Source organism: Eumetopias jubatus, unplaced genomic scaffold, assembly GCF_037043125.1.
Source record: "Eumetopias jubatus isolate StellerSeaLion01/CBP00866 unplaced genomic scaffold, mEumJub1_p1.0 scaffold_1, whole genome shotgun sequence".
Taxonomy (NCBI): domain Eukaryota; kingdom Metazoa; phylum Chordata; class Mammalia; order Carnivora; family Otariidae; genus Eumetopias; species Eumetopias jubatus.
The window spans coordinates 110758314-110771484 of NW_028274807.1; the positions used below are offsets into that span (position 1 = coordinate 110758314).

The 13171-nt window shown below is 42.7% G+C and overlaps 1 protein-coding gene across 2 annotated transcripts in view; it reads left to right on the forward strand.

Moving 5' to 3' along the window:
* CLRN1 (clarin 1) overlaps positions 1–13171 on the forward strand; it is a 34871-nt gene that overhangs the window by 10692 nt on the left and 11008 nt on the right. For both annotated transcript variants that reach the window (XM_028103039.1, XM_028103040.1), the window contains exon 2: positions 11945–12124. In XM_028103039.1, coding sequence (XP_027958840.1) covers positions 11945–12124 — 180 coding nt within the window. The remainder of the gene's footprint in view (positions 1–11944; positions 12125–13171) is intronic.

Consider the following 13171-nt stretch of genomic DNA (forward strand, 5'->3'; position numbering starts at 1 on the left):
ATGTTAGAGAAAGGAGCAGAAAGGTAAGGCTAGGGAGGAAGTCAGTGATCAGAACGGGAGAGACTTTGTTGTTGCAAGGCAGTGAATTTGATCTTGTAGGCAATGGGAAGCCGCTGGAGGGTGTTAAGTGGGTTGGTGACAAGGCAGAAGATGGATTGGAAGATGACCAAAAGAGAGGTGAAGAGGCCAGTCAAGAGGCTCCTCCATCCAGTAGGTGGTGGCCCAAACCAGAGCATTGCCAGAGGGCTGTAAAGGGGGGGAAATATCTCCAAAATAATGAGATGCAAAAAACCAACAGAACATAGTGACATGAGGTGAGCCCCAGGTTTCTGCAGGACAGAGAGCTATAGCAATTCACTGAGATAAATACAGAAGGAGAAAGTTTAGAGGGAAGACGAAATTCTTTTTGGTCATGTTTAGTGAGGTCCACTTATAGGCCAGCAACAAGTGACATCCATCAGTTGCGCAAATTTGGAGGTCATGGGAGCGGCCTGGGGTCAAGGTAGAGAAGAGATGTCAGCAGATTAGCGGCGGTACTGGGAGCTACAGTGGAAGGAGAGGTTTCACAGGGAGGGGAATCAAATGAGAAGGTGAACAAAGTGGGTTCAAAAAAACACCAATACTTACGGCTTGAGGAAGAGGGACTGGCAAAGCAGGCTGAGAAGGGATGGTCAGTGAGCTGTAGGGGAACCAGCAGAGGGGAAACCAAGGGAGGAGAAACTTTCAAAAGGAAGTAATGGTCAGCAGTCCCAAACACCACAGAGGTGTCAAATAAGAGAAAGTGAAAATAGTCCTTTGAATTTTAACACCACAAGGTCACGGGGGACATTTTCTTTTCTTTATTTATTTTTTCTTTTTTTAAATTTTTTATTGTTACGTTAATCCCCATACATTACATCATTAGTTTTTGATGCAGTGTTCCATGATTCATTGTTTGTGCATAACACCCAGTGCTCCATGCAGAACGTGCCCTCTTTAATACCCATCACCAGGCTAACCCATCCCCCCACCCCCTCCCCTCTAGAACCCTCAGTTTGTTTCTCAGAGTCCATCGTCTCTCATGGCTCTTCTCCCCCTCCGCTTACGGGGGACATTTTCTAAGGCAGTCCTGATAGAGTGGTGGGGAAGAGAGGTCCTTGTAGGAGCTGAGGAGGGAATGGAAGACCAGGACTCAGAGCAAGGGCTGTGGTCAGGCTCCTAGAGGAGCGCCATGGCCGGGCATATATGCGCACACACGCTGTGTGTGTGCGTGCGTGCGTGCGTGCGTGTACGCATATGTGCGTGCGTGCGCGTGTGTGTACGCGTGTGTGTGCATCCATGGGTATGTTCACGATGAGAGGGTCTGGAGTGTGATTCTATCCTGAGAGGATAAAGCAGTAGGGAGGAAAATGCTGAGGACAGACCAAGGAAGTAAGTAATGGGTTGAGAAGGGACCCTGTGAGGTAGAAAAGGATGAGTCTGGCAGCACAGGCAGAAGGCCAGACAGTGGACAGGAAGGAAGAAATTTCACTAAGATTAGAGGGAAGGTTGGGCACGAACCAAAGAAAGCATGGCAATGGGGAACTGCAAGGTGAAGGAATTCCCTTGATGGCCTCTGTTTTCTCTTTGAAATGGAAGAGTCCCATTCACTGGGTGTTTTCAGGCCTTCTGTAAGCTAGGCACACAAACTGAGGGAAATGGAGGGAGGGGTGTGATAGGTGCTTAAGAATGGGGGAGGACTGGAATATCTGACAAGGCACAGAAGAGGGAAAGCCTGGAGAAGACTTGGCAGAATGGCTGGGGGTTGCAGTAGACCAGAGATCAGAGGCCCAAGTTGGAATGGGGGCACAGAGGCAAGGAACATAGCCCAAAGGCTAGAACCCCCCACCAAATGATTGCAGGAGGGTAAATTTCCTACGGAGAGCTCCCCTGGGACTGCTTTTGCACTCTGAGCCATTCGCTTATGCCTTACCCAGCTGTGTTTTGTAATAGCAGACTGCAGTAATGAGGGTCTGACCGCCTTTCTCTGTACACTGGGGCTAGTTATGCAATGTGGATTTCCTGTCCCCCCGCCCCATCTCCTGTGACAGGTGCCTTCTATTCTGCTATTAGGAGAGTGACCTCAATGACTAGTTGCTTCTAGTTTTCTGTTTCTGATTAGATATCTTGTCAGAAATCTCTGCCTGCAGACTGCAGGGAAGAGAAATTGAGCTTTGCACCAGTAGTTTAATATGTATGTTACAAAATATAACTCACCTTCTTTAGGTTACATTGTATCAATACATGTACAGCATTCTTTTAGAAAGCACTCTGATCCAAGTAACTCTGTTCCTGGAAGTTCATCCAGAAAAGCTAGTCCTGCCCACCATCTACCCCCCAGAATAAGAAAGAAGGAATGTGCCTGAAGATGTTCGTTACAGCATTAGCCAGAATACTGAAGCAATGAAAGACAACCTGACAGACAGCAGTGCATCAGTTTGATGGAAAATCCATATTGTTACCTACATGAATTAGGAAGGCAACATGGAAAATGCTTATATTCTGAATGAGAAGTACAGAATATGACCTCAAAACCGCATTATTATTATAATATCGGAAACAAACATTAAGATGGACACAGATTTGAAACAAATAAAAATAAAGGAAAATCTTGCTTTTATATTGGTAGGATTGTGGGTGAAATTTTTATCTTAATTTCCATTTCATTGTTATAATGTTCATTTATTTTTAAAAATTCCTTTATGAACAGTTGAACATTTGAACAGAAACACAGTGAGGAGTAAGTCCATCTTCTCCTAATCCTCCTGCCCTGCTAACAAAAAAGAGCTTTGTCATGGTCAGGGTTGAGATGAATTCTTTCACAAATCCCAAACTTTAAACCCAGTTATTAAACAGCCATCAGTTTCCATGTAACAGGTTGACAATCCCCCAAATATGTTGGATTAAAATTTTTCTTTTAATAAAGAGATTTGAAATTCTATTCTGGTTACCAACCAGGTCTTTCAGCTTCTTAAAAAAAAAAAAAAAGTTCCCTATTATCCCTCTGGTGACTACTCTATTTTATCTCCATTGCCCCAGATTCTCTCCAAAAACTCTCTCAATCCAGTTTCTATTACCATCAGCAGCTTACATCAAGGTCAACAGTGACTGCTCAACTCTGTGGACAAGTTCAGGTTCTTAACCAAAAAATTCCCATCACACTTAAAGCTGCCAAGCCCCCTCTTTTTCTCCCCTGGCCCTGGGGTCACCAAATGGACTGTGTGCTCCTCTTCCTTCTCTTTTTGCCTTTGTGGTCCTAATTCCCTTAGTATAAACCACTGACTTCTACCAAGAAACCCTAGACCTGCTGACCACATCAGGCTCCATCCCTGCATCCTACTCCAAGCAAAATGTATCCATCCAACATATATGTATCCCACAGCTACATCATGCATCCTCAATGGCTGCCATAATCCCCCTAAGGGGATGAAAATTGGTTCTTGGCAGGGGGAGAAAAAAAAAACCTTATTCTTTAAAAAGCGTGTATGTGTATAAAGCACAATATAAATACAATACAGAAATTAATACACAATATACCTGTGGTATTAAAATTTCATTGGGAAAGGGTGATTAGAAGTGTCTAAAAAGACTCCTGGGTGAGGAGCCATAATGAAAAAAAAAAGTTGAGAAATACTGATCTACACTGTGCCAGGCATTCTTAGGTGCTAGGAATACAGCAGTGAATAAAACAGACCAACAAACAAGTCATGAGAGAAACAGGTAAAAATACAGACTTGGTCAGGTGGCAATAATTGCTAAGGAGAAAAGTAAAAGCAAGGAAAGGGGTTGGAGAGGTGACTGGGCAGGGGGTGACAACTTGAAATAAAGTGGTTAAAGAAGGGCCCCCTGACAAAGTGGCATTTAAGTCAAGCTGTGGAGGTGAGGGAGAAAGCCATGAGGATATCAGAGGAACATCCAGGCGAGGGAACACTATGTGCAAAGGCCCTGAGGTAGAAACGCTTCAGGCATGATTGAAGTACAGGAAGGAGGCCAGTGGCTAGAGCACACTGTTCAAGGAAATGGGTAGCAGATGTAGTCAGAGGTCTGACAAGGAGTCCAACCACATAGGTCCATTGTAATGAGTTGGCTTGTACTCAGAGTAGAATCCCCTGGAAGGGTTTAAGCAAGGGACTTACATACACCAATTCATTGATTAAAGATCCCTCTGGCTGCTGGGCTGAGAGTAGACTGTAAGAAGGAGGGGTGGAAGCGGAGACCAGTTAGGAAGCCCTTGCTGTCCTCTGAGTGAGAGATGACGGTGGCTTAGACTGGGATGGAGCAGAGGAGATGGAGAGAAGTGGTCAGATTTTGAAGGTCGTGCCAACAGGTTTTCCTGATGGATTCAACATGAAATAGAGTAAAAATCAAGGATGAGGCCAAGGAAGAATGGAGCTGCCAGCAGCTGAGGTGAAGAAGGCTGAAGGAAGCAAGTGTGAGAAATGGAACACTATGGGTGCGGTTTGGGACACCATGCGATGCCTATTTCATATGCCAGGCAAGATGTTCAGTAGGAAGTTGAGGATTTACAAGTGTGGGATTTAAGGGGAAATCCAGGCTGGAGATATCGCTTTGTAAGTGTTTCTAGTAAAAGCCATGCTACTGGATAGAGCACCAAGGAAGGGAGTGAAGAGGCAGAAAAGGTCCAAGAAAGGAGTCATCCCTAGAGAACTCAGAGAGGAGGATGAATCAACAAAGCAGATCAAGATCGTAGCCAGTGAGGTAGCAGAAGCCGGAGAGTGTCGTGTCGGGGAGCCGGGGGAAGGAAGCGTTTGCCAGGAGGAGGCAGTGAGCCATTGTGCCAAATGTAGCCCAGGGAAGATGGGGACAAAGATTGACTGTCGGGTTTGGCAGCTGGAAGCTCTTCGGTGCCTTGGGAAATGTAGTTATCAGGGCAAGTGCGTTCAAGAGAGAAAGTGGAGGGAGGGAGGAGACTCCGAGAATACAGCCAACTCCCGGAGGGGTTTTGCTCTAAGGGAAATAGAAAAAAAGGAATAATAGCTAGAGGGCTTAAGTGAGATTTTTTTTTTTTTTTAAGATTTTATTTATTTGTGTTTAGAGAGAGCGCGAGAGAGCGCACATGGGCTGGGGGAGGAGCAGAGGGAGAGGGACAAGCAGACTCCGTGCTGGGACAAGCAGGGAGCTGGATGCAGGGCTCAATCTCACCACCCTGAGATCATGACCTGAGCCAAAATCAAGAGTCGGACACTTAACCGACTGAGCCACCCAGGCGCCCTGATATATATATATAATTATGTTTTTTTAAGATGAGAAAATGACAGCGTATTACTTGTGCGCTGACGGGACTGATCCAAAGAGAGGGGGAAGTGGAACTGGCCGAGAGAGAATGCCTCAGCAGTGTCTCTGAGGAGGTGAGAAGGGGCGGCCATGGGCAGTGGTGGAACTGGCCCTTGGAAGGGGCACACGGTAGAGACTTCTGAGCACCTACCCTCTGCTAAGTACTCCATACGCTGAGGTCACGGAGTCCTCACACATTTGAGAGAAAGGTAGAATTTCCTTTTCAGATAAGGAAGTCAAGGTTTAGGGAGTTCGCAGACTTAGAAAAGGAGCTGAAGTGTGAATCTCCTCTGATTTCAGAAGCCTGGTCCCTTCCCCTGCCCCAAGGAACACCTTCATTTGACAGAGAGAAACAGGGACCCTTTGACCTGCTCCAGGGCACACGGTGGACTAGAGCCTGGCGCTTGGCTCTTGGCCCTCTGCTCCTTTCTTCTCTCTTACGGAGCTCGTCCTCCTCCATGCCAAATGGTCACTTTGGCTGAGGGTCTTGTTCACGTCTGGAAGAGCCTCCTCAGTCCAGACCTTATCTTCCCGCTCCTTTTTTTGGTTTTAGTCAGGTTTATTGCGGTATAATTACATACAGTAAAACTCACCATTTTTAAGTGTACAGGTCTATAAAATTTTGACAAATACATAAAGGCATGGAAATACCACCACAATCAAGATACAGAATACTTCCATCACCCTCAAAATTTCCCCTGTGCCCCTTTGGTGGTCTATCTCCTCCCTCCCTGCCAACCTGGAGCAAAAACTTACCTGTTTTCTGTCATTATTTTCCAGATGCCATATGGATGGAATCCTACAACATACAACCTTTTGAATGTAGTTCATTTCAGTTAGCATAATGCACTTCAGCTCCATCCACATTATCGTATGCATCAATGGTCTGTTCCTTTTTATTACTGAGAAGTATGTTATCTTATAGATGGGCCCAGGCTTGTTTATCCATTCACCATTGATGGATATTTAAGATGTCTCCAATTTTTGGCAAATATGAATAAAGCCACTGTAAACATTTGCATACAGATTTTTGTGGACATATGTTTTTAACTCTCTTAGGTAAATATCTAGAAATGGAGTTGCTGGGTCATATGTTAAGTCTACGTTCAGTTTTTTTAAGCACAGAAACAATTGGATATCCATATGCAAAAACAAAAATTAACCTTGGCCATATAAAAAAAATAAATCAAAACGGATCACGGACTTAAATGTGAACCTAAAACTAAAAAATGCCTAGAAAAACATAGGTGAAAATATCTGTGACCTTGCATGAGGCAAAGACTTCTTAGATTTGACATCCACAACATGATACATAAAAGACAAACAACCGATAAACTAGAATTCATAAAAATAAGAACTACTCTTCAAAAGGCACTGATAAGAGAATGAATAGACAAGCAACATACTTGGAGAAAATATTTGTGAATTACTTATCTGATAAAGGGCTCATATCCAGCATGCATGAAGAAGTCTCAGAACTCAATAAGAAACAATCCAATAAAAAATGCACAAAGATATTATTAACACACTTCACCAAAAAAGATATGTAGAAAGCAAATAAACCCACAAAATGATGCTCAATATCATTAGTCATTTGGAAAATGCCAAGTAAAACATCGTACAATGAGGTAAACTACACACCTATTTGAATGGCTACAATTTTAAAAAGCTGCCAAGTGCAAGAAGGCGGAAGTACTGGGACTCCACGCTGCCGGTGGGAAGGTGAAATGGCACAGACACTCTGGAAAACAGTTTGCAGTTTCTTACAATGTTACCCATGCAGGAGCTGGGGGGTGGGGACAGGGGGCAGGTGGACAGCAAAGGGGAACCCAGGAGTTTTTGGAACGATGAAATTGTCCTACATATTGATTGAGGTGGTAGTTACATGACTGTCAAAATTCATAGAAAATAAAAAGGGAGCATTTTTTACGATGTTAATTTTACTTTAATCTTAAAAATGGGGGGGGGAGGGAGTAAAAAGCAAAGACAGCAATACCCCTGTGTGACTAGGCAATTTGACTTCTCTGTGCTTCCAGGTTTTTTGTTTTTTGTTTTTTCTCTTAAATCTATACCTTGAGGATTTTTTTTAAATCTATACATTGAGGATAAAATAGTCCCTTCTTTATATTGTCGTAAGAATGAAAAGATTTAAATCTCTCATTTATGTTTCCATTTATGTTGTAAAGATTAAAATGTAAGTCTCTCATTTATGCAATATAGGTAAAGACCTGGAACATAGCAAATGCTAGAGCATTTTTGGCTGTTATTTTTAGTCCTATTATATATACTCATGTATTGCTCTTTGAGGAAGTTTGGTGATGAAAGAGCAGAGAAAAGGGCACTCAAGGGCTGGGGTAGTCTGAAGATGCGCAGAGCGAGGCCCATTGACTCACGCAGAGTGGAGGAAATCCATGAGAAGAGAATGAAAGACAGGAGTCATTCTCAAAGCCCAGACCAAATCCTGTCCCACGAACGTGGCATCAGCTGCCTGCTTTAATAAATAACTCCCTTTCACTTGTCAACAGCTAATTAAGTAATTTCTGGAGGCCAGAAGTGACTTGCTGGATTTAATGACAGGCCCGCCGCAGCTCAAAATGTTCAAATCCCTTCTCTGTGTTATAATCCCAAACCTAAAAGAATGGAAAGACCAAACCAACCTACCTCCTCCCTACGCCACATCCGATACGGTTAAAGTAACACCTCCCCATATTTATTTGAATGGTCTGCTCTCAGCTTCAGCCAAGCAAAAGTCACGTGAATGTTGGTCAGAAAATGGAGGGCTGTTCCCAGAGTTCTGGCCGGTCGTCATGACAGACTCAGGGAATTTTCATCAAAAACAGAAACCAGAGAAAATGTAAGTAACTATAACTCTCAGGGATTAGTGCCCTGCTGGGTCACTTTCTCAACAGAGTGGAAATTGTCAGAGACTTCGTAAGATTTAGAATGCTCCATGTGACAATTTATTTTAGCTCCTAGCTTTTCTTTCTAGGAGGCAAATCAGTGCAACTTTTCTTTCTGCTTCGATTTTCAGACAGGCTTCACCTAGCTACCCTATCAGAGACGCTGAGGTTACCACTTCTTTTAACAGGTGGGGAGATAGATGGAAGTGGGTTTTTGGATAAGATGGAAGTGGGTTTTTGGATAACTGCTAGTAAAAAACAAATCAACAGCTGATAGAGCTAAAAACAGCAGGTTGGATTGATGGTACAGTCTCAGCAGCTGGAAGCTCAGGAGGCCAGGGCATCGAGGAATAAAACTAGCTGCTTCACTCTGTGCCCCCAGAACACAGAACACAGGGCGGGGGGCACAGAGGCTTAGCACCCACAACTTGAATGTCCACATTGCCATCCTGCCATTCCTCCAAGCAGCTGAGGAATTTCCTTATTTTATCTTTCAGCCCACCCATCCACATCATTTCTAACTGATGAGGACTTTTAAAAGTACAACCACAAAAAAGAAATAAAAAAATAAAAGTATAACCATAACACCATTAATATAACCAACGAAATCAGTAATAGTCATGTAATATCATATAATACCCAGTCCGTGTTCAGTTTTCTCTGGTTATCTCAGAAATGACTTTTATAGAGCATTTGTTCAAATCACAAACAGTATCCGTACATTTCATCTAGTAATAAATCTCTGAAACCTCTAATCTACACGAGTCACAGGAGTTTTTGGTCTTCATTTATCCATTTATTATTTTTTTAGGTATTTATGTATTCATTGAATAGAGAATGCTTCCAAGGTGGTATAAAAAAAAATCCAAAAGGTACATAATGAAATATCTCTCAGTCTCCTTCTCCAGAAGCAATGCTACAAATTTTGTGTGTAGCCTCTAGAAACGGTATCTCCCGGGATAAGCATGCCTGTCCCTGAAACTGCTCTGGCATGCTGGTTAAGAGCGAGGACAGGAGTTCAAATCTCCATCACTTAACTAAGTACAAATCTGGGGTATGTTACCTCACCCCCCGAGCCCCAGTTTTTCCTGTCGTAGGTGGGTTGTTGAGAGAATGAAATCAGGTTAAGTGCTTAGTTATGTGTTATTATATATATTCCCCTCTGGCTTTTTCCAAATGCACATTTCTATTAGTTTGGGGTTTGTTTTTTTTTTTCACCTCACATATTTTGATGATTATTTCATACCTGTTCTTATAGATTCACATCATTGTTCGGAACATTTTCTTCCTTTGGCTTCTTTGCTCTCCCACCCATGGATTTGTTCCTAACTCACAAGCTCCTTGACTGGTTTCTCTTCTCTCCTGTGCAGGTCAGTCCCCATGGCTCTTCTCTCCTCTAGCTACAGTTTCTCCACAGGTGATAGCCATTCCTCTGGCTTCACATACCAAGATGAGGCCATGGAGGCCCTTAGGTCATAAAATTTAAGAAGACATTCATGCTTGAGCTCGTGCAAGAGGGGGTTGATCCCAGAGAGTGATTGTCCCTTTAAGTTGCATGCCCTAGGCGCCTTGCTGGCCTCACCCTAGTTTCACCTCCCTAAAAACCTCCACCTTCTCCCTGGACCTCCGAACACATAAATCCTATTTGGCACCTCTACTCGCATTTCTTAGGTGCAACTCAACCTTCAAATGTCTAAAACAGAACTCCTGCCTCACTTCCCGCTCCCATGTCCAGACCCACACCTTCTACTTGTCTATGTCAGTTAATAGCATTACCATTTATTCGGTTGCTTATCCTTGATTCCTTTCTTTCAACAAGTCCTATCTTCCATCTCCAAGATAGATTCCAAATCTGATAACCGCTCACCACCTCTACTGCTGCACCTTAGGTCGGGCCCCCGTCTCTTGCCACTGTGAATCCTCCCTGCCTCTGGGTCTCCCTGCTTCCACACCTGCCCTCCTCCCTCCCCTCACCCCCTCATTCCCGCTAATCAGCAGCCAGAGTGACCTTTTCACATCATGAAGAAGACTGTGTCCCTCTCTTACTTAGAACTCCCCATTGGCTTCCCAGTGAATTTAGAATTAAAAGCCAACTCCTTACCATGGTCAGTTGACCAGGACCCAGCGGGTGCAACAGTCTGATCCCAGTCTCGCAATCCCACTTCACCTCCTCTCACTCACCAGGTTCACGGGCTCACTGCTGCCCCAGCTGTGTTCCTTTTCCCAGGAATGCTCTTCCCCAGGTATTTGTACAGCCACTTCCTTCCCGGCATTCAGGTACCAGCTCAGGTGTAACAGCTGACCACCCATATCCATTCACTCAATCACTCAAAATTCCATTGCCCTGTTTCGTTTCTCCATAGCAGCGCACTCTGTGAAAGTGCTTTTTGCTACCATCTCATAATAGCCCCCCAAAGGTCAGGGGCTTAAAACAAAAATTTATTAGTTCAACTGCCTAGGTCTTGTTTGGGTTGCAGTTAAACAGCAGCTGGGGTTGGAGTCACCCAGAGGCTTTTCTGGGCTGTACGTCCAAGACTCTTCCCTCCGGTGCCTGGTGCTCCTCTGGGTCGCCTTTTTCTCCAGCAGAGTAACTTGGACTTCCCCAATGACTGCTCAAGCCTCAAAGAGAAAAGACGTAGGAATGGCTGATCTTCTTAGAGGCTAGTCTGGGATTGGCACGCTGTAGTTCTGCTGCCATATTCAGGTGGCCAAAGCAGTCACAAACTAGCCCAGCTTCAAGGGGACTGAGGAATAAATTCCTCTAAAAGGGAAGTGCCATGTGTGTAGAAGGAGGAAAGAAATTGACGGCGGCCATCTTTGGAGATAAGCTATGAAATTTACTGGTTTACTTGTTGTCTGCTTACTCCCCTTAGGTTATAATCTCCACGAGACAACAGGGACCTTGTCCATCTTGTATCCAGCACCTAGAACAATGCCTGGCACACACCAGGTGCTCAGTAAATAAGTTAAAGGGCACTTGATAAATGTTCGGGAAACTAAAATGGCCTGAATTAAACTTCCCCGATTGGTCTTGCCAGGTTTGCTGATGCTAAGCCTGCTGATGCCTCACCAGATAAGAGAGACCCTACATTTATAAAGGATTTCATTTCCTATGCAAACAAGAAAAACTTGCCCTGAACACAAAATCTAGAAATAGATTTGGCATGTTTTCTAAGTGGAAAATATTTCTCGTGTCACCAGAAATTATTTTCCCACAGCTTGTGCGACATCAAAATATTGAAACTGACTGAAAATACCCCATTTTTTAAATCTTGGTGTGGATTAGAAACAATTTTTTCTTTTTTGGAGCAAAGGAAACAGAAATACTTCCTGATGTTTGAACTCCCCCAGATATCCCCAAACTGAAAATGTCATTTCAAGACAGATTAAAAAAAAAAAAAAAAGACTACTGAGAAATGTCATTAAAAGTTTGGTCATCAACATGTACAGTTTTTGGTTATGAAGCCAGTACTTGTTTATTTAAGTAATTACATACGACCAAGGGCAGAAAAAATTCCCTCCAATCTCCTCTTTGTTGGTCTTTACTGGTGAGTTCTATAGAATAATCCTATGTTTAAACCTTTTTCTAAATCCCTCGTAAATTAATAAGTGAGAATGTATTCACCTGAAGGATTTTAGTGATTTTTGAAGTTAAAAAGGATTTAATTTTTGAAATTACACTCGCAGACTACCACTAATGAAATTTCTTCTAATCTTTGTTTTATCTTTAGTTTTCCCAGATTTGCTCCAAGTGATCCCTGTGAGCATCCACGTCAACGTCATCCTCTTCTCCACAATCCTGGTCATTCTAACCATGGTGGGAACAGCCTTCTTCATGTACAATGCTTTTGGCAAGCCCTTTGAAACCCTGCATGGTCCACTAGGGTTGTATCTTCTGAGCTTCATTTCAGGTGAGCACAAAATTCTACTTCTACTTCAAAGTACTTCTACTCTGACACAAAGACAAATGTGCTTTCCAAGGTGTCAAAAGACAGGTCTACCTGAATATAAAGTGACAGTACATAGACATGGATGTCCATTGTAGCATTATATATGATCGCCGAAGGGGAGAAAAACAGAATTATCCAACAATAAGGAATTCGAGATACACATTGTGATAGTCTATATGGATAAATGCTGGCATTAAATTATATCTTTGAAGATGTAATCAAAAGGATGCATGCTTGTATCAAAAAGTTAAGTGAATAAAACTGTGTATAAGATTTTATAAATATAAGATTTATAATCATAAGATTTTATGAACCAAATTTGATTATATATAAATACAGACAACATATATAAATATTTATATTGTACATATACTCTTTCTAGCCTCCATATAGACACACACACACACACACACACATAGAGAGAGAGAGAGCTCATCTGTTCTGTTTGTAGTAGTTACTTCTGAGCAGTGAACTTATGGGTGATTTTCACTTTTTCTTATACTTTTTAATATTTCCAAATGTTCAATAATATGCATGTATTTATTCACAATCAGGAAAATAAATAAAAATTATCCAAAAAAGAAAATTATCCACTGGCTCCATAAACAGCCAGTGTTCTGCCCACATGAGTTGTCATATTCAGGCCTATAGGTACTTTGTGTAGCCTAATGATAGGTGTATCTGAGAAAAAAATAAACTCTAAACTCAGAAATGGGTTCATCAGTAACATGTCCTACTCAATAACTAAGGCTGATGGGAAAGAATAGAAACCCCAGATAGTGCCACAGGGTGCTTAGGATATTTTTACCAGGAGAAAAGAAACATGAGAAAATCAAAACTGTACATGTAACTTGCATGTAGCCATTCTTGTATTGGAGGTCTCTGATTTCACCCCACTTCAAACTTATAAAACGACTTAGTACTTTGTCATATTCCCAGGAAACTTCCACAGTGCTCTTAAGGATTCCATGGGGAGACGAGAGAGATTACAACTCATACCAGCAAACA